Genomic DNA, 27,435 nt, shown 5'->3' on the forward strand with positions numbered 1-27,435 from the left:
CTGTGGCTCATCACTTATCATCTGTGGCTCCTCACTTATTATCTGTGGCCCCACACTTATTATCTGTGGCTCCTCACTTATTATCTGTGCCCCCACACTTATTATCTGTGGCTCCTCACTTATTATCTGTGACCCCTCACTTATTATCTGTGACCCCTCACTTATTATCTGTGGCCCATCACTTATTATCTGTGGCTCATCACTTATCATCTGTGGCTCCTCACTTATTATCTGTGACCCCACACTTATCATCTGCGGCTCCTCACTTATTATATGTGGTCCCTCTTTTAGTATCTGTGACCCCTCACTTATTATCTGTGGCTCCACACTTATTATCCTAGGCCCCTCACTTATCATCTGTGGCCCCTCACTTATTATCTGTGGCCCCACGCTTATTATCCTAGGCCCCTCTCTTATTATCTGTGACCCCTCACTTATTATCTGTGGCCCCACACTTATTATCTCTGGCTCCTCACTTATTATCTGTGACCCCTCACTTATTATCTGTGGCTCCTCACTTATTATCTGTGACCCCTCGCTTATTATCTGTGACCCCTCACTTATTATCTGTGACCCCTCACTTATTATCTGTGACCCCTCACTTATTATCTGTGGCCCCACACTTATTATCTGTGGCCCCACGCTTATTATCTGTGGCTCCTCACTTATTATCTGTGGCCCCTCACTTATTATGTGTGGCTCCTCACTTATTATCTGTGGCACCTCACTTATTATCTGTGGCTCCTCACTTATTATCTGTGGCCCCACACTTATTATCTGTGGCTCCTCACTTATTATCTGTGCCCCCACACTTATTATCTGTGGCTCCTCACTTATTATCTGTGACCCCTCACTTATTATCTGTGACCCCTCACTTATTATCTGTGGCCCATCACTTATTATCTGTGGCTCATCACTTATCATCTGTGGCTCCTCACTTATTATCTGTGACCCCACACTTATCATCTGCGGCTCCTCACTTATTATATGTGGTCCCTCTTTTAGTATCTGTGACCCCTCACTTATTATCTGTGGCTCCACACTTATTATCCTAGGCCCCTCACTTATCATCTGTGGCCCCTCACTTATTATCTGTGGCCCCACGCTTATTATCCTAGGCCCCTCTCTTATTATCTGTGACCCCTCACTTATTATCTGTGGCCCCACACTTATTATCTCTGGCTCCTCACTTATTATCTGTGACCCCTCACTTATTATCTGTGGCTCCTCACTTATTATCTGTGACCCCTCGCTTATTATCTGTGACCCCTCACTTATTATCTGTGACCCCTCACTTATTATCTGTGACCCCTCACTTATTATCTGTGGCCCCACACTTATTATCTGTGGCCCCACGCTTATTATCTGTGGCTCCTCACTTATTATCTGTGGCCCCTCACTTATTATGTGTGGCTCCTCACTTATTATCTGTGGCACCTCACTTATTATCTGTGGCTCCTCACTTATTATCTGTGGCTCCTCACTTATTATCTGTGGCACCTCACTTATTATCTGTGGCTCCTCACTTATTATCTGTGGCTCCTCACTTATTATCTGTGGCTCATCGCTTATTATCTGTGGCACCTCACTTATTATCTGTGGCTCCTCACTTATTATCTGTGGCTCCTCACTTATTATCTGTGGCTCCTCACTTATTATCTGTGGCCCCACACTTATTATCTGTGGCTCCTCACTTATTATCTGTGGCTCCTCACTTATTATCTGTGGCTCCTCACTTATTATCTGTGGCTCCTCACTTATTATCTGAGTCTGTGACCCCTCACTCATTATCTGTGGCCCCTCTTTTGGTATCTGTGGCCCCTCACTTATTATCTCAAATTTCAAGGTCATGTGATCCAAGATGGCCACCGAAAAACAAATCTCCTTATTTTAGGTGTAGGTGTCCTCCAGATAAAAAAAATTGCACATGTACAAAACAATTACATACTCTAGAATATGGTATTTTCTCATGAAAGTAAATAGTTTGGGACATTATTATTACATTTTTCAGATTTTGTGGGCCATTTGTGTGAATTAGGACTTTTGGCTAAATTCCAATATTTTTTGTCAAACTCTATAAAAAGAACAAAAAACAATGTATTTATTCATAACTGTGTAACTTTTTATTTGAACTAATATAACTGGTGCATAAACTGAATACAAAGCCTTACTTTTATCTTTCATCTTGGCTGCTTTTGACCCCATGAGAAACTGTTATCATTTCATGGCCTGGAGTACAGTAAGGGGGCAAAATGACAAAAAGTAAAAGTACATGCATTCAACATTTTAGCAATAGCAAAGAAATTAAATAAAGGAGGTATTACACAACTAACCTTAACTGATTTTGTTCGTGCCAGGTCTTGGATTATTTGGCGATTGGAATCCACGAGTTGGCAAACATCAGTGAAAGGAGACTAGAAAGGCTAATGAACCCAGCGTACAGCAATAGAAGCTTACCAGGTTAGTTATCCAAGATTTCCTATTTTATCAGTCAATCTTAAGTTCGTGCAGAGTCTATGAAGTGTGTAGTTATACGGTTGTTGCTACCTCTAGCATTGGTGCATACCATGCATCGGACTCCGTGAATAGCAACTGGGGGGCAGCAGGCTCTCGGGGGGGGGGGGGGGCAGAACACCAATTTTCTCCCAAATCTACTCAAAAAACATATTTTCGTTGACGTCAGGAGGGGTGGGGGGGGGGGGCATTGAACAACATGTATATAATGGATCTCACTGTCACTGGCCTTTGAAAACCCAGAAATATTTGAACCATGCTGAATAGGATAACATGAAGGCGCTGCAGTATTAGATTTTGAAGGGGCTGGTTAGAACTGTTCTCGGTCTCCTCAAGGTGAGAGAACAGTATGCAGCAATAAATAGCCTTAAATAAAACACTGTTTTGTAATAAGTAATAAGTGAATTTGAAAATTTTCCAAATGTGTACCGAATGAATGATTGAATATAAATGATAACTGCACCAAGGCAGTGTGTATACATGTAACTGAATTTAAATTTGATGCTGACCCACTTGTCCGGTAAATGCGAATGGCATTCCCCTTTAAATCATATAATATTATGCCATGCATTATTGTAAATAGAAATTATGGTTGATTTTTGTTAATCACCGTGTTCATTTCACTCTCTTCATTTATAGAAAACCCTTACTATGATGAAACACCGAAGATGCCAGCTTTCTTGGTCAGCAAAGGAGGTCTCAACTCGGGGTTTATGATAGCACATTGCACGTCAGCTGCTCTTGGTAAGAACAGGCGGGCCTCTCAATGTGGAAAAGTGTTCTAGATTTCATGCCACACACCAGGGCAGTTTGGTAACTTAAACCCCTGACTTCTGGTGGTAGGTACTATTCCTTATAAAGCTCATCCCTTTAATCTTTTAATTCTAACATGGCAAGACATCAGTGATCACTCAAACAGGGTCTACCAAACACAATCACCTTTACCTTTGTTTCGCTGTAGCTGAGACAAGACCACCATTTACTGTTTAAGCATTTTAGCAGTTAAATTGTCAATGTTTGACCACGTCGCATCAAATACTGCGTGGGGTTGTGAATCTGAAATTTTGATATGATATTCTGGACAGTCGGGCAAGTAAATAGTGAAAAGTAAACTGGTAGTTGACTACGGAATTTTTTTGATAATCGACAAATTGGACAGACGTTGATAATTCCACTCTTTTCAGCCAACTGGGAGAAAAATCTCAAAACACGCCCCCTATTGCCAAGTTACCAAGATTAATTTTTTCATCAAATAATTTCTTTATATCTGTAGACTTGCAACACCAAATATCTTTTCAATACCTCTCCAAATATGCACTTGAGAGTTAAAAACATACTCGCGTCCAATTGATAGGCCTGGAACCTCCAACCTATAATGGTGGACTTGTCTCAGCTATGCCATTCTCTCATTTTCCAGTCTCCGAGAACAAGGTTTTGTGTCACCCAGCGTCTGTGGACTCCTTATCGACCAGTGCTGGACAAGAGGACCATGTCAGTATGGGAGGCTTCTCCGCCAGGAAAGCACTTAGAGTGGTCGAGCATGTTGAACAGGGTATGTAGTAAAGGGTTTGGTGGCCAATCGAAAGTCGCAAAACTCTGTCAATTTGTATGAAGTTTTTATTTGAAAATTTCACTTTTTGCAAAAGCACCTTTGATTCCCAAAAGTCAACGTTTAAAAAAGGTTTAGTTGTCTGTTTTTAGGCCTACTCTGATATCAAATACGCTTTCGGTCATCATCTGACTTCACACTGTATCCAGTCTATCCCCGAAACTTCTCACTAGACCTCAGGTGAGCTGCTCAATCAGCGCGTGAACATTAGCATTTCTGATCAGTATAGAAGTTTAAAATGTCCCAGGATATAATGTTCCAGGATAGAAGGTCCACTTAGGAACAAAGGATTCCATTACGCTCTATTGACAGTCATGGTCTCTATTATAGAACCATATACAATAATCGCCAGGGGGGGGGGGGACATTTTCTACTTCCCAATCTACACCAGTACCCATGTATTCCGTCTGACTGCCAGTCTAGAGTCCGAGCCACCAGTGGCGCCTATGCACATAGCAGCAAATATAACCATTCTTCGGTAATTGTGAAAAATTTTTGCTGCGAAAACTTTCTGTTCTACAATACATGACACTATTGCTCAAAGGCAAACACCTATGTATTACAACGTGTTACTAGGACCAGTTTGAATTTATTCTGAAACCCCTTTATATGTCAATTTCAGCACTTGCCATAGAGTTGCTCGCAGCCTGCCAAGCAATGGAATTTCAAAATAAACGGAAGACAACCGCTCCTCTACAGAAAGTGTACGAGTTGGTCAGGACAGTAGCAAAGTGAGTTTAAAACTTCTGCAATTCAGCAACAACCGTAGTTTTGGCTCTGTCACTGTCCTTTAGGCAGCCCATGGATGATGAAACACGATGTGAGAGTTGAACAATATATTTGAAGTAAATGGAACATGGACAGCCATCGACTTTCTTCCAACTATACAGTCCTGGACAGGACGATGGCATGTTTAATCTGTTGCAAAATTCAATAGTTCAAATATTAATTAAATATTCAATGTTCATATTTATGTTCAATAATGATATATTTGTATTTATTTATATGCAAAACTTTATATTTCTGGCGATATTCAAACACTGTTTGTTCAACAGAAAAAATAATTATGTTGAGTGACGGAATTCTGGGTAAAATGAAGACGGCTTTGAGTGGCTCTTAAAGGACCATTGGCATTATTATTGCAGTAGGTTTGCTCTTCTGTTGGTTCATCAGAAAACTATTTTTCTAAACGTGCTTGATGCTTTTCTAATTTTTTTCAGCTCTTAGATAGTAGAAAAACGCGTTATTCGTTATTTCTAGTACGCACAATTCCTGGTGCGAAAGTCCTTTCCTGCCACGTGAGAGCACCCCCAGATCCGAGTTCATGTCACCCAGCTATTAAAGCTGTATTCACACTAGAGCCTTATAACGATATGAAAACATTCCAGCGAGTTATAACGACATATCTATTCACAGACAAGGCCTCTTATAACGATTCATAAGTTTACCAGCCTGGTAACCTGTTGCATCAGGCAACTGATCACGTAGCTTGCGATTCATAAGAATCTCAGCAGGAGATTTTCCACATGATGTTAGTGGAGTGTTCCTGTAGGTTAGGAGAGTCATATAAGGATCTTGTCCGGATTCCTTTGCTTTCTTTAAAAGTCTATTCACAATTTGAATGCCTTTTTCTGCCCTACCATTGCTTTGTGAATGTTTCGGACTGGACGTTACATGATCAAATCCGTATGTGCGTGAGAATTCGCGGAATTCCTTACACTTATAGAATTGCGAACCTGGGTCTGTGACCACAGTTATTGGTATTCCATGTCCAGCCATTATAGATTTTATATGACCAATGGTACAATGACTCGACAAGTCCTCATAAGCTTCGCTTTCTGGATAGTTCAAGGTATAGTCTATGGCTACTAGATTGTCTTTTCCGAACAGTTGGAACAAATCAACAACGATTTTATTCCACGGTTCAACTGGCACTTCATAAGGCTGTAGTGGATCCTTTGACTGTTTATAACGGCGAACGGTGTTTGACAAAAGTTCTCAATGTCTCTGCTAATGTTTGGCCAATACACCACGTGGCGGGCTCTAGCTTGACATTTGTCAATTCCCAGCCGTCCTGCGTGTATTTTTTGAATGATTTCATGTCTGAGAGTTCCTGGCACTACTACTTTGTAACCTTTGATGATCACCCCATCAATCAATGTCAAATATTTCTCACATGATGGTTTCAACATTTCACAGTTCCATCCCTTCTGAATAGCAATCACGACTCTTTTCAACGTTTTCATCTTTTAATGTATCACCGGCTTATTTCACCCACATAGTAAGAATCACTGAAGGGTTTTGCTGACTTGATCATGGCAACCAGTAACTCAAGTTTTTTGTTGGTTCGCAATGTGATCCTTATTTTTGCCTCTCTTTTTTTTTCTTCGGTTATTTACTACTTGAAATCTATCACTACAGGTTTTATTATTTTGTATAGCCCAGCTAAATTTGTATCTAGTTTTGTCGCCCGTCAGATTTATTAGGTATAAATTGCTAGTTTTTGGAGAAAAGGTGTTTTTGTGGTCAATTTGTCCGTTTATTTCGTGCTTTTAAAATCAAAAAAAGGTTTTTAAGGTAATCGGACCTCTTTAAAAACCAATGCCATGATTATGATCTTAGCCTCAGCATTGATGGGGTATCAATTAGTCCAGCCTCTACTGTTCGAAACCTTGGTGTTATGTTTGACCATTCCTTGTCTATGGAAGCTCACATTAACAGTGTTACAAGATGTTGCTATATGCAATTGCGCAATGTGGGTAGAATCCGTCGATGCTTGACAGAAGATGCATATCGCTTTCTTGTGCATGGTTTGGTTACATCCAGGTTGGACTACTGTAATATAAATTCGCTCTTTTATGGTCTCCCAGATGCAACCATTGGCAGACTCCAACGTGTTCAGAATATGGCTGCCAGAATAATCACGCGTACCAAACGCAGAGAACATATTACTCCGGTCTTGGAGCAGCTGCACTGGTTGCCGGTGAGGTTTCGTATCAAATACAAAATTATCCATATGGTTTTTCAAGCTTTCAACAACAGTGCACCTTCATACTTGCGTGATATGATAAGGTCCTATACACCAGCTCGGTCACTAAAATCGTCAGCTAAAACAAGACTTATCGTCCCAAGGACCAAAACGAACAATGGAGACTGATCATTTCGAGTCAGTGGACCAAGACTTTGTAATGCGATTCTAGATGCCATGAAGGACTTAGAGCGTGTGTCAACTTTTAGACAATCACTTAAAACCCATTTTTTCCGCGAAGCCTTTAGTTGGTAGCTACATAGACTTATATTCCGAATGTGCCATCTATGTTTTGGAGACTCAATTTTTTAATCAATCTGTTTTACCACTATCAAACTGTTTTAAATCCAAATATATGCTTCTAACTCCATTGTAAAGTGCCTTGGAGCATGCTTAGCATGTACAAGGCACTATGATATCCGGTATTTATTAGCATTATATATTTAACACATTAACCTGTGCACCACTATCGACTTTTAGTGGCGTTACCGTTCTATTTATCTCGACTGGTGCGATCCATTCGTAACGATCTCTGTCTGTGAACTGGTTCATCGATTCAATGAAAAAAACTTCTGACCCGCCGTATGAATCATAACTTAAGCCACCTGTGGCTCCTTCGACGACTATCGAGTGTATTTTCTTTGACCTAAAATGTGACGCAAAGTGATTTGTGCCTTTGCACTTGGCACACGGCACACATCTTGCCCCATGCTGCACACTTGTTGGCTGGGTGATTATAACCACACCGGCTACAATCATTTATCATTTTCAGGTCAGGTCTGTGGATGTGGTACGCAAAACTTTCTCTTTTTACTTCATATCACGAATCCCAATAACTATTTGGTCACTAATCAACGAATCTTTGAGGACACCTGCACATGTGTCTGCCTTGTTTCTAAGATCAGTCCAAAATTGTTCAAAAGATTCGCCGTCTTGCTGTTCTCTCGGAACACAAAACGCTTGTATGTTTCGTTCTTTTTGGGAGTGCAGAACGCCTTAAACTTGATGGACAGTCTGATATACTGTCTTGTACTCTGCTTCAGCATATACAAACGCACGGTAGAGTTCTTGGTCTTCTGGCCAGGCCACTGTCAAGAGTAGGCCTATTTTTCTGGCGTCATTCGCCGCCTCGGCATCTATGGCCGAAATTCACCATGCAAACTGCTCGCTAAATTTGGTCCAGGCATCGGAAACACTTCCACAACTCAACTTCAGGGGCTACAGGGGCTTTATGACTTACAGTAGAACCTCTCTATTAAGGACACCCACGGGACTGACAAGTGCTGTCCGCAATAGAGAGGTGTCCTGATTAGAGAGGTCAAATTGAATGGAAACAACCAAAACAAGTGTCCTTAATAGAGAGGTTGTCCTTAATAGAGAGGTGTCCGCTAAGGGAGGTTCCACTGTACATCTTGCGGGCTCTACTTACTCGGATGGCTTCTAAAATCGGCTATTTTCATGTTTCTTCTGGTACCATGTAACTGGAACAATGTGACGCCATAATTCGAGTTGACCTGAAGCGTTTAATTACCTCAACACACGCCAGACGGCACTACATAAAGGATGATCTATTTATAGATTTAACATATTGTCACAACCATTATATATAAGAAAACTAAAAAAGGAGCTTTCCTATACAAGAATGAAATGGCCAAGGGCCATTGTGCTCACCGTATAGATATTTTGTGGTTAGAAATTCATCCTGGTTAAGAAACATGCTACATGTGTAGTATATATATACATGTATAGGTCAAACCAAAGTCGGTAACACATGTGATGAATCGTTGCTTGGAGTAATTAGATCGAAATTCGGTGTCTGAGGTTACATGGCGGAGAGAGTCATGTGCACCAAATTTCAAGTTCATAGCTAAGGGTTAAGAAACTTGCCATAGTTACACTGCGAAACAGCCAATTTACGCCATTTGACCTATGTGACCTTGAGAATTTGGACAAATCAAAAACCCATAAGATACGTGATGTGTCCTTGCTGGGAGACCTACCATCAAAATTTTATCGAAAACGAGTCACTCATAAGAGAGATATCACACTTTTCAGGTTTCCACTTCTGGCCCCCTGGTGGCCAAGTTAAGAATCAGATCGGACTGAAATTCACGATGTTTCCTATTGCAGGAAGGAGGCATGATGTTTCCTTATGCAAGAAATAGGCGTAATGTTTTCCTTTGCGAATCTGACTGAAACGGTGCCCTTGACGACTAAACTCGAACCCAGAAGCATAAGCGTACTGAAGCCAGGATCGGTGTGTAGTCTTATTTCATCTGTATTCACATTTTAGAAATGTTGGCCGAAACCCCACTTTTCACTGCCATGCCCGACTTCATGATCACATTAAAGCTCTGTGACGCAAAGTATGGGTTAGTATGGTTAAGTCGGGTTCCGGGGTGTATGTGTTCTCTGCCCACCCTGGCCCCCGACTTAACCATAGAAACCCATATTTCAAGTCAATTCATTGTAGAAGACCATTAACATTGGATAAAGCCTTGTCTCTGTATGAACTGTCAGAAGAATTGAGACCTCATCCGCGCACCACACAAGGTGTTCAATAAATGAAATGGCCAGGGCCATTGTGCTCACCTCTTGTGAAGGGAAGATGGATGAAGCATTAGCATGGTTTTAAATGTAAGAAAGAAATGAAGTAATGTTTTACAATGAAATTACATGAGTGATAAAATAATGCGTAAGTTGAATTTAATTGAGGTTACTACAGGTATGACAAAGCAGAGTAGACAATTTTGTGATCTGACCAGTAATTGTCTATTATATCGACCAAGTCAATAGTGGCAGATGGAGTAGGATTGGTGAATACAAGGTCCAATTTGGACTGATAGCTGGTGGTGTTTTTGGACACGTTTTGTCTGAAGTTATATTCCTAGGGCTCTGTAGAGGTTAATTTATCCAGCATTTGCCTAGGCTTAGACTATGACATCCCACTTAGCAGCATTTCAAGGCACCCTGAGGGGAGAGTCCACTATTAACATTTGGGGCCCTGCTGGCCAAACTGAGAATCAGAAAAAGACTGCAGTTTAGTCTAAGAGTATAGGGGTACATTCGTACCAAGTTAGGGATCTGTAGCTAAAGCAGTGACAAAACGTGCCGTCATTGTAAAATGGCGGTGCCATAGGAAAACTTTGACCTCTGTGACCTTGAGAAGTAGGTCAAATCAAAAACCCACATTTATGAAATGTATCCTTGCTAGGAGTACCTACCATAAAAATGTTATGAAAATCAGACCACCATTAAACGAGCAATCAAACATTTTAACTTTGGACATTAAATTTGGCCCCCGGGTGGCCAAACCAAGAATTTTTCAAGATGCCCGCCTGGCACCCATATTGGCTATCACATTTGATAAAAAATCAAGGATTTAGTAGAGAGTACATAGATATACATCCAGATCAAATTTGGTTGCAATCCGATCATTAGTTTTGGAGTAATAGTACTGTGTTTATTTTTCAAGATGGCTGCCTGGCAGCCATATTTGATGTCCGAACGGCCGAAATTTTAGGGGTGGAATAGAGAATCCCCAGATACATGTCCACACTGGTTTAAAACCTTCTAGCTAAAATAGATAGGAAACATGCTACTGTTCAGTGAATCAGCAAACTTTGACCTCTGTGACCTTGAAAAGGAGGTCAAATCAAAAACCCGGAGGATATATGATGCACCTTTGCTAGAAGTACCTACCATATTTTTTTCAAAATTTCCCGACTACTATTAAGGGAGATATTGCATATTTTCACTTTTAACGTTTGGCCCCCTGGTGGCCAAACCATGAAACGAATCGGACCGAAACTTGGTCTCCAAGGTGTCATTACATAAGGGTACATGTGTACCAAGTTTCAACTCAATAGCTCTAACAGTTACGAAACGTGCCCTGCTAACGGACGACGGACGACGACGACGACGACGACGACGACGACGACGACGACGACGACGACGACGACGACGACGACGACGACGACGACGACGGACGACGGACGCCACGGTATGGGATAAGCTCACCTCTGCTAAGAGGTGAGCTAAAAAACTATCCATTCATAGAAAATGATGTTCCCTAGGCAAGAGCTACAGTTTTGAGCTGTCCTCCGGAAAATATTTTGTATGTTATCGATGTTAGGCCTCTAACCTATAGTATTTAACCCAGGAGGCTTACAAGGAAATTTATATATGTAGGCCTCTAGCTCATATAGACTAGATATCGTCACCCTCATAAGATAAATGCCCATTGCCAAGTCATTTTGTACCAAATGGATATTTTGCTTAAGCTCTTTACCATAAGAATAAAAGTGTTTAACTCAATGTCTCATCTCCTGGTGTGTAGGAAGGTCAATGGAACTACCTAAGTCAAGCTTGGGACTAAGGCAGATTTACCTTTGCGATTGATTTTCCGAGTTTCTGTTTGTTTTCCTTGATTTTGTACCCTTGTAGTTATGGCTGGAGCTAGGGGCTGCATTAGGGCACAAACAAGACTCGCTCTCACAGAAATTTGGAGGGATGAGGACGCTGAGGCCCAATTAGAAGGGGTAAGGAGGAATCTGCCCATTTCGTTTTCATCACTCTCCATTTCAACATGAAAGGGATGACCTTGACCCATTAGAACAGCTACCCTTATTGCCCGTAGATGGCGCTATTTATATAACAACGCCAGTATGAACGATTATCGCAGGTGTTAAAACCGATACAAGGCAATGCATTTTTACCGTTGGGAGAGTGTGTGATTTACTGGGAACGATTCACCGAAAACGGTCCGAAAACACTTTAGGTGTGAACACGGCTTAAAGGATGAAGGGGCGATGCGTGGACAGCTAACACGGGTCAAATTGGAGTCAACAACGATAAAGCATGATAATTCAGTCAGAATTTAAATTTTTCCTTTTTTTGTGCAATTTGTTGATGGAAACTACTTATGTAGAATAGGAGGTGACTGCGCAGCCGACAGCAGGGTAGTATTGCCCTATGTTAATGCCAATGGTCCTTTAAATGTTAACAGTCCGGACATCTTGTTTATAAGATTGGAGGCGGAGAAAAGGGAAAGAACAAGCTGTGTCAAGGTCAACATTATCTCCCATGGGTGCTGCTATCTTGTCTAATAGTTCTATCCAGGGCCAAACATACAGAACCGCTGTTTCAAAAATCAGTTTTTACCCACAATTCCGTTATCGAATATACATGTTTATATAAAACTAATACGTCGCAAAAATATTTATGAGAAGATCAACATATTTTTGATTTGACAACATTGCAAAGAATTTTGATATGACACATAAATACTGTAATTTCTTTCCTATGATTAACAGTCTGGAATATGGCCGCCAAGAATTATTTTTTACCAGTTATGCCCACTGATCGTAGTTTCCATTGAATAGGCCCGCCTGTGATATCATGTGGTGTGGTTAGGGGTTTGGTCAGTTCTGAATTTGTTCAAACGTGATGTCATCCCATAGGCCTTGAGTTATGAGCACGGAAATTGATGATGCATGGGGTATGTGTGGCCACTCCTACATACATGAATAGAAAATAAGCCTGATGTATGGACTGTTGATCTTAGGAAAAAAATTACAGTATATGGTTATTTACCACAGATATGAACATGGAATATAAATACAATGTATTAGAAATATTAAATTTTGCAATGGAAAACATACCATACAGGACTGTGTTATATGATATTTTGCAAATAACTGGCAGTATATTTGTCAATATTTTGTCAGCGACCAGGAGTCTAATTAAGTGCCAAAGGTGAGACCGGTTTGATGTTAGGCTCCAATGAAAATACTAGCAGCTGTTTTTAAATTGCTATCAAATTATCTTAATGTTTCAGACCATGGGACAAGGATCGTTATATGGCCCCTGACATTGATGAGGTGACAAAACTTCTGCAGGAGGAAAAGGTGATAAAAAGAATTAAAAAAAACTCTACAGAGCTATAGACCACTGACAGGATCTTTACTACTAGATCCACTCACCAATAAGATCCCAAGCCCGACAATACCCGATTTGTATCAACGCCTCGATGGGTAGAGTCTAAACAGCCGAACACAATAGTAGGCATTTCGCACCCATAAAAGGGGTGGGATATCTATTCAAGAGTTAACAACATAATCGTCATGAAAAGTCATGACACTACAGCGGAACTTTTCATATTACAATTAAAGACCAATTGGAAGAAACGAAGACAAGATATCCCACCCCTTTTATGGATGCGAAAGGCTTACTATTATGCCCGGTTGTTTAGGCTTGACTCATCGAGGTGGTAGTAGACATCGGGCATTGTCGCACTTCGGATCTTATTGGCGAGTATATCCAGTATGTATGTTATGTTTGGGAAGAAAAGTTACCACTGCCGTGAGTGGAAACATACAAAGCCGAGTTCACTTTTACATCGGTCACGAGGATATCCATGCCACATGCGCTTCCTTGTATGCTGTGTGCTTAATACAGGGACGCAGCTAGCAGGGGCAAATCCCCCCCCCCCCCCCCCCCCACCATGAAGTCACAAAAAATGTGTTTTGACCGTGATTTTGGCTGTAAAATTTCAAATAGTGTCATTTTGCCTGGCTGTCCCAGAGGGCTTTCATGCCCCCCCCCCCCCCCCCCCCCCGCAGACCAGAAATGTAGCTATGGCCCTGAAATAACATGTCATCTCATGTTTAACAAGGAAAAAGTGGACAGCCAGCTTCGGGGAAAAACAAGGGACAAGAAGATATGATTTGATAGTTGCTGGAAAAGTCAGTGACAAATGTTGGCGCTGGAAAAGCAATGACAAATGTTGGCTTTGACGTATGAAGCAACTAAGCTATCAAATCTTCTTATTTACTTTCAAAATTTGAAGCCTAAACAACTAAATGCTTATATTTCAGATTTGGCATGCTGTAAAGCCTTACATGGACACTTATCGTTCACATCAGCTTTGAAACTCGTGCCAACTGCTGTCGAGAGATACCGGTAGCGGATGAGCCGGCCCAACGTCTACACCATACAACCCTTGAATATGACGAAACGGGAGATGTTTAAGTATATAGGCCTACATATGCTAAATTGTTAGTTGTTTTCGAGGACTAGGATACAGATCCATAATTCTGATTGGGAACAACGTTTTTGGAAAGGCGTCCACGCTTTGAACACTTTGCTGCAACAGCTTTCGAAATAACCACATTTAAGTAATTAATGTAATGCAGTGGGTAATTTAATTTTCCAAATTGTATATATCTGACATTCCGGTCTGACCCTCCAATCTGAGAAAACTTACACCAAAAATTAATCCCAGTTTTGTGATCTATAACTGATATTGCTGAAGTTGTGCAAAATTTGTGATTTATATCTAAATGTAAGCTTACAAGGACAATACATCTTCAAGAATCATTGACGATCCCACTAAGCGAATCTACTGATGTTGTTCCCGTAATTGCAAAGTTATAAACATCATTATCTCACAGTAGTTTTGTCAGATTCATGTTAGTTGGCTTTTATGTATTTGGTTTTTATATTGGCAATCTAGATTTGGTGAGGTGTGTATTATTTTAACAGTTGTGTAAGCTAGAGCAGGTCTAGACCTAAACCTGGATTATTTGTACCTTACGTACCTGATAGACTGTGATTATAAAATTAAATGTATAGTTTAGTATTCAGCTTACTTAAAGTTAAGTTTGGTAAACTAACATGGTTGCCAAATTAGAGTAAGGCCACAATTTTTTATTTGTTGAATTACGAATCTGCCGGGGGTCATTTTCTTGAAAGTGGAAAAAAATTAAAGTCCTGACCACCGTTTTCGACACACTTTTTTTTCTCCCCGACCATAAAACAGAGAGAATTGAAAAGTTTTCCCGACGACAAATTTCAACCAATTTTTATTTTTGGAGTCCCCTTGTATGATCCGAGACTAAAATTGATGTTTTTATTTTTATTTTTATCTATAGGTTGAACACCATTAATTTAAAAGACGATTTCAGACTCGGCGAAACTATTTTATTCGAACATTACTACGGAATTTGCAATTATTTTTGGGTACTTTTGAAACATTATAAAAAAAGCCTCGCTAAGTACTGTATGAATATAGCCTTCTGTTTTAGATCGAATAAAGCTTTTTTAACAAATACGAAAGCACTTATTTCTTTCATTAATTTCCCGAGAGTCCTTTTTAGCACCCTAACACTCAATGGAATGATTGAAACGCTTGGCCTGAAACACATGAAAAATCAAGGCAAAGATACATACCATATTGCAGTAGTGAAGAAACTAGACACACATGTGATGAAAATTGGCATGTATTGTGTTTCATTCTATTCTTTATCACATGCCAAGACGTCATCGAGGTTTTGAGAAAACCCGTCTCAAAATCAAATCCGATATGAATATGTGGCAGCAGAAAATCATACCAAACCCAAGATCATTTGATGATCTCTCGGTCGAACACCATTAAAACCGACTTCAGACTTTGCAAAACAACTTTGGCATGTATTGTGTTTCATTCTATTCTTTATCACATGCCAAGACGTCATCGAGGTTTTGAGAAAACCCGTCTCAAAATCAAATCCGATATGAATATGTGGCAGTAGAAAATCATACCAAACCCTAGATCATTTGATGATCTTTCGGTTGAACACCATTAAAACCGACTTCAGACTTGGCAAAACAACTTTATTTGATTGTTTCTGTGCATTGTCATTGCCACCCAGCCGTGTGATATTTTCCCGGATCACATGGACAGATCACATGGGTGAACTCTGTGATGCGGTGGACATGTCTCTGTGACAACACGCGTCGTTGGTTTCCGGGCCAAGTCAGCCACGTGATATTTCCACTCAAAAAACACGCTCGTTTGATTTTCGTATTAAATCATTAGATTTTCACTAAACCATTCCAAGTGAAATTCATTCCAAGTGAAATTTACAGCTGAAATACTTAACTGTTCAACACAAAATCAGAGATTTGATAAAGACTGAAAATATTTTTGGTAATTTTGTCTTTTTATTTCATTATTCATAAAGGCATATTATTCAATTCAACATAGACCATTGGCTACGTCGTCACAATAAAAACACAGTTCAGTAGCAAAGGTCTGATTCAACTGCAGTGGGAAGCCACTAACTTAACAATGCGGTGGTTTTCCGTTATGGTTAGGCACAGCAGGATTAATATTTCACTTTTACTATAAACACAGTTAAATTAACCTGTGGTCTAGTGCAACTGATTTTTACTGACTCAGGATTCAATTCTATTGTTAGTCTGGCCAGTTTATACAACTGATGTCATGACTCTTAGTCAATAGAACCATCCTGATGTATGGTCAACAGAGATGGTGTGATGTGAACGGCCACCTCTGGTGGACCAATGCGGTTCTTTTTTAAGGGCGTGGGCGGCTATACATGAATAGGTCCAAATTAGCCTTAAATTCCTGGGTCATAAATGCTCAGTGACTACAGTAATAAAAGTGAAGTTCCGATCTACTAGTTAACAAAGATGCAGGGCCTTCAAACACATGTATTCAATATTAAGTATAAGTCCTATATATGACCTGCATTTGGATCAGGTGAGTGCCATGTCAGCCTCATCCTGATGAATCAGTGGTTTTGAATATACTCCGCCCCTCGATATTTTGTATACGGTGTATAGGAGTATCAAAAACCTGTATCTCCGGATGTTTCAGCCTAAGTTCTGTTCATATTTTGACCCAAGGTGTTCGGCAGCTCGTCAAATTTGCGGCAGAAATGTGAGCAACAAATCACATGATGCAAGATTGTCTATCGCAAGCAGAACAATAATACATAGACTCTTATATCAACAGCTTCTCATGCAGCACTTTTAAATAAGGCCAAACTTACTAGGACTATCGGACACTGTGAAACCATTCCCTTCAGAGGAAACTTTGTGAATGTGCGGACACACTGGAGGTTGTTCTTGAGATGGCAGAATTATAAGGTCCGAACAGGAGAGCCGTAATGCAAAATGTAGAACGTATCAGTTTGACTATAAACTATGGTAACTCTGGTTTATTCATCCCCTAGTGGGCTATCCTCAGAATCGGAAGAGATAGACGTTGTTCACACACTACAATCATGGCGATAAAGACATTGGACAATTATTTAGAATAGAACCTTATTGACAACGAAGACGAACACTGCACCATCGCATTAATTCATCGCACCCTACCGGTGAGCAAAAGAATTACAATAGTATTGAAGTCTAGTCCATTCAAGTAAATAATGTACACATGTAATGTACTGTGCTTGTACACAGTCAACACACCAAACTGCCCACTTGCGTGGTGGGCAGTCTTAATGACATCAGCACTTAACGAAGGACGAAGTCTTGGACAAAAAATAACAAAATGTGCCACAATTGGTGACATTTTAGCGTTTGGCCTATTCTGATCTTAAGAAATTAGGGCAAGGTCAAAATGTTTCACACACCAGGCTAAGTATGATCAGCTCAATCAATAACAAACATCTGTATATCTCACAGTGAAGGTTTCTTGACATTGGACCAACACAGGATTTTAGCAACCTGGTCTACTTACTGAGATGTAGGTCCCTTTCTCCAAAAATTTTGTCAACATGTAGAGTTGCCTCATAGATGTCGACATATAAAATTTGAAGATGCTAGAAACTAGTGATGAAACGCAGCATCTTCGTTGAAATTTTAGAGTTTGACCTCTGTGACTTGAACTCTTTCTGTGCGGAATTTCCTAATGCTATCCAGCTCAACTTGCGGAATTAATTTTGTGGCTGTTAGTGCCCAACTGAATAAAACTGGCAAGATATTCTCGCCCATCGATGCTACAGAGTCCTTACTACGTGCGGCGGCAAGAAAATCTCACCAACATTGTAAATAGGCTATCAATGCAGTGTTGCCCTCTGTTGATGATCATATCAGTTTGGAGAGATTTTCTTGCCTGCTCCAAGATGGCGTGGATAGGGTCAAGTGAGAAGATCTCGCCAGCTGCACGGAAAGGGTAAAAAGAAGGTCAAATCAAAAACCAGGGAATTATGTCATGTAGTCTCACCAGAAGTATCCACAGTGAAAAACTTAATGATTCTGGATCAGCATTCATGAAATTGTGACAATTTTTGGTATGTAAATTAAATCATGTTGTGATGAGACATCCACATTTCTATAAAAGATGTGATGACATACGCTCACCCATGTGAGCTAGAAATCACTCCCAGTCATCCTCATCAGCGCCAGTGTCTGCTGGAAAACTTTCACTTCTCTCCTTTGTGGAAGGTATCATTTTTGAAATACTGTCCATGGCTGATCCTCCCCCTTGGCCACCGCCACTCTTCTCCCCACCGCCAGGAGTTTTAGCCCCCGAAATTCCTTCTCTTCGCCGTTGGATCCGACTAAATAAATCTGACATGAAGTCGCCACCACTTGCTGGTGGAGGTGCCTCCTTTTTCTTGCGTTCTTTACGCTTTTCCTCCCCAGCACCTTTTTTCAACCCAGCACCCTGTGACCCACCAGCCTTCCTAATGGCATCCAGAAGACTAGAGCGGCTGTCACCTGGATCGGCTACTTCCTTAGGAACAGATGAAATCTTTGGCGGTGGATCATCAGGTGTGCCTGAGGTTGGAGGTGGTGCTGGGGCATTTGGAGGTGGTGGTGGTGGTGGTGGTGGAGGGGGTGCAGCAGCAGGGGGTGGTGGTGGTGGTGGGCCAGGGGCTGGTGGAACAGAACTTTGTGCTGATGTGAGCAGATCAACAACCCCTGAAGATGCTCCAGCACCACCAGCAGGACCACTTGGTATGCTGTCGATGTCGGGAATAACAGTCGGTAAATCTGGCATGTTGCTTCCAGGCACAGATGGTGCAATGGATGGACCCCGTTCAGCAGCATAAGAAATGTCATCGGCAATACTACCTGGAATGAAAGAATGAAATAGTTCTCAAGTACACTTGTCTGTTCCTTTTAAAAACTGGCTTCTCACAGTGGTTTTGAAACAGCAGCTTGTTTGTCTATACATGTAGCTTGTACCTCGCACTTCATTGTGTGAATAAAAATAGCAGCGGCACGCATTTGAATATTCAGCAGTTCTTTTCCTTCACTGTTAGCTCTTGCCTGGACGAATTTCCTAGATCTAAGTATTAAATCATCAGGACTGAAAAGCGTTTGTGTGTTATGACTTAACTTACCCACAAGATCAGGAAGAAAATCAGGCACTGATATTTCTGGTACCTCCCCCAGATCAGGCACATAGAAATAATTCTCCATCTGCCCTCGTTGCATTTCTTCTCCATGGGCTATGGAACTTGGGGCTGCTGCTAAGGCATCTTCCTCATCACCTTCTGTTGATCGTGTCTTGGTTACCACACCCAATGGATCCAGCATCACATATTTCTTGTAACTGCAAAGAGACAATACATACAGAACATTGATCATGGCTGAATATAGTCATTTACCCACATTGCCATGTGGCTTGTGCTTCTGCCATAATACGCATGACAGTGATGGCGTGCGCCATACAAATGGTCCCCGACTGGATCTGGTCAAGTGAATATGGGTACTTGTGAAGGATGTGTTAATATGAGTGCTGTTATGGATGATACCAGAGACCAGGTCATGCACTTTATTAATTTCCCTTCTTAATCTAGGGCGAGGTCTGACTAACACAGCACAGTTCTATCTCTCCAGGCATAAACACTCTCCATCGATCCAACTGCATGAGTTTGTCCCTATCAGGATTATCTGCAGAATGTTCCCTCTCGCCACAGGTCCCTGAAGCCTAGTTAGCGGGATTATCGGGCTAAACAATGGGATAAGCCAGGAAAGGTGGTATGAGAAGAGATATAGAAGAGGTAGGCAAGCGATGGACCAGATTTGATCCGAGAGACAACTCCACTTCCGACCCCTCGTGTACCAAATGTGTGTAATAAATGTGTACCAAATTTCAAGTTCATAGCTTTAGTGGTTAAGAAACGTGCCATAGTTACACTCAAACGGCCAATTTACGCATTTCGACCTCTGTGACCTTAAAAATTGGGTCAAATCAAAAATTAAAAATGAAATGGCCAGGGCTGTTGTGCTCACCTCATGTGGATGAAAGATGGATGAAGAGCATGGTATTGTGTCATGTAGTGTTAGGTTTGATGTAGGTCCAAGCAATTACAATTTCCCCAAAATGGCCAATGTACAGTACATTTGACCTCTGTGACCTTGAAAAGTAGGTCAAATCAAAAGACCCAGGTGACACATTGAATGGTTGTTAAAATTAGATGTACTTATAAAATTGGTGCCAATCGTGCAAGTAATTAAGGAATAATAGCATTATGAAGAATTTTGGACTTGGCCCCCTCCCTGGAGGCAAAACGGCAAATCAGATCGGACCAAACTGACCAAGGGGTACATGTGTACTTAATTTGTGATCAATAGTCATTGCGGTTAAGAAACGTGCCATAGTTACGGCCTGACGACCAATTTACGCCATTTGACCTCTGTGACCTTGAAAAGTAGGTCAAATTAAAAACCTGTGTGACATATACTGTAAGGTGGTTAAATGTACCCATGATATAAAATTGGTGGCAATCCGGCAGGAAGTTGAGGAATAATCACATTTTTAAGGTTTTTGGATTTTGCCCCCTGGTGGTCAAGTGGAGAAATCATATTGGACCGAACTTCGGTCCCTGAGATCACCTGACTAAGGGGTACATGTGTACCAAATTTGGGATCAATAGTCATTGCAGTTTAGAAACGTGCCATAGTTACATCCTAACGGCCAATTTACGCCATTTGACCTCTGTGACCTTGAAAAGTATGTCAAATCAAAAACACGTATGAAATGTCATATACCCTTTCTACCACAAAAATTTCATCAAAAACAAATGACAAATAAGTGAGATATCACACTATTCATATTTTCAGTTTTGGCACCGTAGTGGCCAAGTCAAGAATCAGACCGGACCGAAAATCAGTGTCAGAGTACCTCTGACCTAGGGAGTCAGGTGTACAAAGTTTCAAGTTCATAGCACTAGTGGTTAAGAAACGTGCCAAAGGATACGATGATGACGGACACAGGGCTATTGTAATAGACTCCCCTTATGGTGAGCCAACCAGTATGATATGTGATGTATCCTTGCTAGAAGAACCTACCAGAAAAATATTAATGAAAACAAGTCACTCATAAGAGAGATAACACACTTTTTGGCTCACCGTAGGGGAGTCTATACGATACCGCAGTGTCCGTCGTCGTCGTTGTCGTCCGTCGTATCCTAGTTCAAAAACAGTGGCACGTTTTTTAACCGCTAGGCCTATGAACTTAAAACTTTGTACACATGACCCCCTAGGTCAGATGACCCGTGACACTAAATTTCTGTCCGATCTAATTCTCTACTTGGCCACCAGGGGGCCAAATGTGGATATCTAAAAAGTGTGATATCTCGCTTATTAGTGACTTGTTTTCGATAAAACTTTTGTGGTAGGTACTCATAGCAAGGATACATCATATATCTTACGGGTTTTTAATTTGATCTACTTTTCAAGGTCACAGAGGTCAAATGGCGTGAATTGGCCGTTTGAGTGTAACTATGGCACGTTTCTCAACCACCAAAGCTATGAGCTTGAAACTTGGTACATATAACCCCCTATATCAGATAACCTCTGGTGCTGAATTTCAGCCTGATCTGATTCTTGACTTTGCCACCAGGGGGCCAAAACAGAAAAAGTAAGAAGTGCAATAGCCTGCTTATTAGCAAATTGTTTTTGATGAAATTTTTATGGCAGGGACCCCTAGCAAGGTTACCTCAGATGTTGCACAATTTTTCGGATTTGACCTACTTTTTAAGGTCGCAGAGGTCAAATGGCGTAAATTTGCCGTTTGAGTGTAACTATGGCACGTTTCTCAACCGCAACAGTTATGAACTTGAAACTTTGAACAAATGACCCCCTAGGTCAGTTGACCTTTTACACTGAATTTTGGTTCGGTCTGATTATTGACTTGGCCACCAGGGGGCCCAAACTCAAAACTCAAAAAGTGTGATTTCTCGCTTATTACTGATTTGTTTTTTAATAAAAGTTTCATGGTAGGTACTCCCAGCATGGATACATCACATATCTTACGGGTTTTTGATTTGACCCACCTTTCAAGTTCACAGAGGTCAAAGTTGAAAACTTTACCGTTCTTGGTACGTTTTGTCGTTGTTCAATGTAAAGAGTTTTAATTTTGTGTAATGATGCATCTAAGAAGCCACTATTTGTATGCCAAGTTTCAGCCAGATCGGAATTCAAATATGGCCGAAATTGCATGTTTTGTGGGTTTTTCCTCGTATTGTGGCAATCCAAAGGTCGTGAGTTCAAACCCCGGTCAAGGACAGCCAAAAATATTTTTATTTTTCATCTTTTCCTTTTTTCTTTTCTGAGTTCTATCTTACATTTTCTTCATTTTTTGATTTATTTGGTGCCATAGATTTAATTAGGCGGCCATCTTGGAAATCGTTTTTTGCCGATTGCTGTAGTGTAACGAGTGATGAAATTGTTATGGTCAGGTGGATGTGTCTACATCACATATCACCCTGGTTTGTTATTTGACCTACCTGTCAGGGTCACTGAGGTCAAAGTTAAAAATATATTCACCATTGTCATGGAGTGGCACGTTTCTTCACTATTATTTTCACCTAGACTCTACAAGCTTGGAACCACAAGTCTCGGATTCACCACTTGGCCAGGGCCGGCTCTGAACTGGTCACAGATGCATGTATAAATTATGAGAGGCCTACATACTGTAGCACTTTCTGTAACTGTCTACTAACAAGAGGCCCAAGGGCCTGGCGCTCAGCTGGATGACCTAATAACATAGGACTGAGGGTGTAAAGTAGTAAATATCAGCTTTATACTACTGTTTGAAGGTCAAGAGAACACGTTATACTACTAAGATTTCCAATGCAGAGCTGCCAGCTGGATGAAATATGATTGAACTAATCAGCCATGGTATGCAAATATTACTGTTAACAAGGCCCCAAACTACAACCTTACTATGAGCAATATCTTGCCAAGTTTGAAGGGATTCCTGACGGATGAGGAAAGAAATGCTTGGAAAACAGAGAAGAAGATACATGCTTGGTATAAACTACTTTGAAAACAGTTGTCCATGATGACTGAACATTGCTTTCTCAGTAACATTGGCTTGAGGAGGCAACGGAAGATATCCCTAGTTCAGTATGTTGTATCGGTAGCTTTACAGAAAAGAAGTGTCAGAGAGGATGAGACTTCTCCATGGACAACTGTGGTATGTCCAGGCTTGGTTGTACAGCACAAGGATACAAAATGCTGTCTGTAATTGAGAGGTATCCTGATTTAACAGAGGTCAAAATAAATAGAAATGACCAGTTTGGGACTAACACCACTGTCTTTTTTTTTATAAGGTAGAGATTACAGAAGTCAACAAAATTAATTTTATTGAGAGAAATTGACCTGTCCTGCAGGTGATTGGAATTTACAATACAAAGGGTCGTTTTCATATTTGAAAATCCCTTCATAATCAAGGGCTACCTCTGACTAAAACAGCATCCATGAACAATAGACCACCAATTTGACCCCAGCTCCTAACTGCGAGAAAACCCAAGTCCAGCAACCAAAAGTACCAAAAATACATTTTTGTTTACATTTGAACTGCACACATGCGTTTGTTTACAATTTCCCGCAAAATCTCGAAAATCAGGTGACCTGCAATCATGGATTGAAAATAACATTTATCTGGGTTCAGCAGGTCAGCAGGTATACCGGCTGTTCCAATCATCCCCCTACAGCCAGCTGTTCAAAAGGTAATGTTATTCACCCCACAGGGAGTGCAGGTAATTGATTAAGCCCCTGCATAACTTAACAGCAATGGCTTGGCTTCTGTGAGTGGTAAGGAGAATTGACAGTGTCCGATTAAAAATCCCTCATTTCTGCTCCGCTGAAGTAAATTTTTGAATAAAACCAAGACGTTGCATCAGGGTAAGGTGTCACCACCATTCATGCAAAATTTCAAGGTATCCAACGCCTCTAAGTGTGACTTTATTCGTCCCCCTTCTAATATTATTATATAGAAGATTTAGACCAGCGATGACGTCATTTCTGGTGATTCCCTACGTTGTCCAATGAACGCTTTTTAAAGTGTACCATTTGGCATGCATTAGCATGCAATGTATTTTATCAGCGCTGACAATTGCCGAACAGAATGCCGTAGCTCCGTCAATTTGCAATCAATTTTTATGGGAGTAACATTATTGTGTAGCTTAAAACGTCTACTTTTTACTCATGTAAGAATCGTAGTACTAAAAACTAATATGCAAACAGAATCATGCCGATTCACTGCACATACTGTGGGAATTCTCCACTTCAAAATACATCGCGAACAGAGCGTGCACTTCCGATATCGTTTTCACAGAATTGTGGCCAAATTTTCAAGAACTAATTTCTGAAAGTATTCCCTTAAGACCTTATGACTACCCACTGAAAGGAACTAGTGATAATATCGCCTACTTGACTACTTTTTAGCAGAAAATTGGTTACTTGTTGCAAAATCAATCTTCCATCTTTACACTCAATACACTGGTCACAGTGGCTATGCTGAAATATAGCCTGGTTCCCTGGCCAATTCAATGCGCAGAATACAACTGCGCAACTATACGTCATAACCCGGGCTTTTGAATCGTCAAAAAATCTGTCAAATGTGCCTGTAGCGCCAACTGGCGGTGAAAACTAAACTAATTCCATTACAAGTCAAAATGAAAAATTATTAAAAAATATTCGGCCAGATTTGAAAACAATATTTCCTCTGTGGCCCGAGGTATAAAGGAAAGAAGTTTAAACTTCCCGATGACCTCATTCGCCGAATGTAGGTCGGATCGCGCTGATTTTTGGTTTCTGAGTTCCCCTTGGGCTACTCCTAATTTAGCAGCGTCAACAAAGTGCCTAGGTCTTACGGTTACAAAATGCCCAAAATTGACATGGAAGGATGGCAGGAAGGATGGACACCATTCCCTTAGTAATATTACCAGCTTCGCTGACTTTGTCAGCTGAGCTAAAAATACTTACGGTGAGCACAATGGCCCCTGACCGTTTCATTAGGTTACCACTTCTGGCCAGGTCAAGAATCAGATCGGACCGAAATTCATTCCCAGAGGTCACCTGACCTGGAGGGTCCTGTGTACAACGTTTCAAATTCATAGCCCTAGTGGTTAAGAAACGTGCCACTGTTTTTGAAACAGGATACGACGGACGACGACGACGGACAACAGACACTGCGGTGTTGTATAGACTCATCTACCCAAACAGTGAGCCAAAAAAAAGGTTTTCAAAGATGGCCACCAGGAGTCCAGAAAGTAGGCCAAATGGCATTGATTTTTCGTGTATCGAGTCATATCGTCATAAGACATCCACACACTAAGTTTCACCTTTCTAGACTCAACAGTGCAGAAATGTGCCACCATTGTTGACAGACGACGGACGCACCGACGATGGACAATAGTCAAGACGTGATGATATGAGCTCCCCAGCTGAGATAAAAATAGTGAAAATCAAATTTTTATTTTTATTCTAATTCCCCCTCCCCCTGGGAAAAATCTTGAAAAAATCAGAGATTCTAACAATAATGAAATGGCCAGGGCCATTGTGCTCACCTCATGTGGAGGAAAGATGGATAAAGAGCATGGTATTGTGTCATGTAGTGTTAGGTTTGATGTAGGTCCAAGCAATTACAATTTCCCCAAAATGGCCAATTTACATAACATTCGACCTCTGTGACCTTGAAAAGTAGGTCAAATCAAAGAAGACCCGGGTGACACATTGAATGGTTGTTAGAATTAGATGTACCTATGATATAAAATTGGTGCCAATCGGGCAAGTCATTACTAGGAACAATGGCATTTTGAAGAATTTAGGATTTGGCCCCCTCCCTGGAGGCCAAACGGCAAATCAGATCGCACCAAACTTCGGTACCTGAGATCACCTGACCAAGGGGTACATGTGTACTTAATTTTTGATCAATAGTCATTGCAGTTAAGAACGTGCCATCGTTACGGCCCGACGGCGAATTTACGCCATTTGACCTTTGTGACCTTGACAAGAAGGTCAAATTAAAAACCTGTGTGACATATACTGTATGGTGGTTAGATGTACCCATGATATCAAATTGGTGGCAATCGGGCAAGAAGTTAAGGAATAATCACATTTTTAAGGTTTTTGGATTTTGCCCCCTGGTGGTCAAGTGGTGAATCATATTGGACCAAACTTCGGTCCCTGAGATCACCTGACTAAGGGGTAAATGTGTACCAAATTTGGTATCAATAGTCATTGCAGTTTAGAAACGTGCCATCGTTACATCCTAACGGCCAATTTACACCATTTGACCTCTGTGACCTTAAAAAGGAGGTCAAATCAAAAACCCGGAGGATATAATGATGCACCTTTGCTAGAAGTACCTACCATATTTTTTTCAAAATTTCCTGACTACTATTAAGGGAGATATTGCATATTTTCACTTTTAACGTTTGGCCCCCTGGTGGCCAAACCATGAAACGAATCGGACCGAAACTTGGTCTCCAAGGTGTCATTACATAAGGGTACATGTGTACCAAGTTTCAACTCAATAGCTCTAACAGTTACGAAACGTGCCCTGCTAACGGACGACGGACGACGACGACGACGACGACGACGACGACGACGACGACGGACGACGGACGCAACGGTATGGGATAAGCTCACCTCTGCTAAGAGGTGAGCTAAAAAGGGCCATTGTGCTCTCCCGGCCTGTTGACATGGAAGGGAGAACCTGAAGAAGAACTTGTTATGAAAAATGTCAGGTGACATCCATGCAATAGTTCTGCATATGACGACAACGGATGCCGCAGTATCGCCAGGTGAGCTAAAAATGGACATTGTTTATTTATGAACTTTACCCCCTGGTGGCCACACTTAAAATCAGATCGGGATCAAGTGGGTCACTATAAAATAAGGATGCATGTGGCTACCTTCACACCACATATGATCAACATCAGACCTCCAGTTTTGACAACAATAGACGAACAGACTGAGGCACCATTCCACCTACCATCTCCGCTCTGTTATTGCTCCAACTTTGGTGGTCCCTCGCACTAAGTGCAAAACCTTTGGTGACCGTTCTTTTTACAAGTCATCACCGGTTCTATGGAACCAGCTACCTTCCAACATCAGGCTTGCTGGTTCCATAGACATTTTCAAAACTCTCCTGAAACAACACCTTTTCAGGGAGTGTTTTGCTTTGTAAAGCGCCTGAGAATTTTTTAAAAATTTTCTTTTAATTCAGGCGCTATAGAAA

At 41.0% G+C, this 27,435-nt stretch overlaps 2 protein-coding genes across 6 annotated transcripts in view; one reads left to right on the top strand and one right to left on the bottom strand.

Annotated features, from left to right (window-relative positions):
• The window catches only part of LOC135490658 (histidine ammonia-lyase-like), a 24,015-nt gene extending 8,745 nt beyond the window's left edge, over nucleotides 1-15,270 (top strand). Inside the window, exons 10-15 of the mRNA XM_064775976.1 lie at nucleotides 2,358-2,460; nucleotides 3,154-3,258; nucleotides 3,932-4,066; nucleotides 4,746-4,854; nucleotides 12,991-13,060; nucleotides 14,030-15,270. Coding sequence (XP_064632046.1) covers nucleotides 2,358-2,460; nucleotides 3,154-3,258; nucleotides 3,932-4,066; nucleotides 4,746-4,854; nucleotides 12,991-13,060; nucleotides 14,030-14,083 — 576 coding nt within the window. The 3' untranslated portion in view covers nucleotides 14,084-15,270. The remainder of the gene's footprint in view (nucleotides 1-2,357; nucleotides 2,461-3,153; nucleotides 3,259-3,931; nucleotides 4,067-4,745; nucleotides 4,855-12,990; nucleotides 13,061-14,029) is intronic.
• Nucleotides 15,271-16,114: 844 nt separating this feature from the next.
• Nucleotides 16,115-27,435, bottom strand: part of LOC135490657 (WASH complex subunit 1-like) — a 37,266-nt gene continuing 25,945 nt past the window's right edge. For all 5 annotated transcript variants that reach the window (XM_064775971.1, XM_064775970.1, XM_064775974.1 and 2 more), the window contains exons 4-5: nucleotides 19,298-19,509; nucleotides 16,115-19,025 (exon numbers count right to left, since the gene is read on the bottom strand). In XM_064775971.1, coding sequence (XP_064632041.1) covers nucleotides 18,325-19,025; nucleotides 19,298-19,509 — 913 coding nt within the window. In that variant the 3' untranslated portion in view covers nucleotides 16,115-18,324. The remainder of the gene's footprint in view (nucleotides 19,026-19,297; nucleotides 19,510-27,435) is intronic.

This window comes from Lineus longissimus, chromosome 7 (genome assembly GCF_910592395.1).
Source record: "Lineus longissimus chromosome 7, tnLinLong1.2, whole genome shotgun sequence".
NCBI lineage: Eukaryota > Metazoa > Nemertea > Pilidiophora > Heteronemertea > Lineidae > Lineus > Lineus longissimus.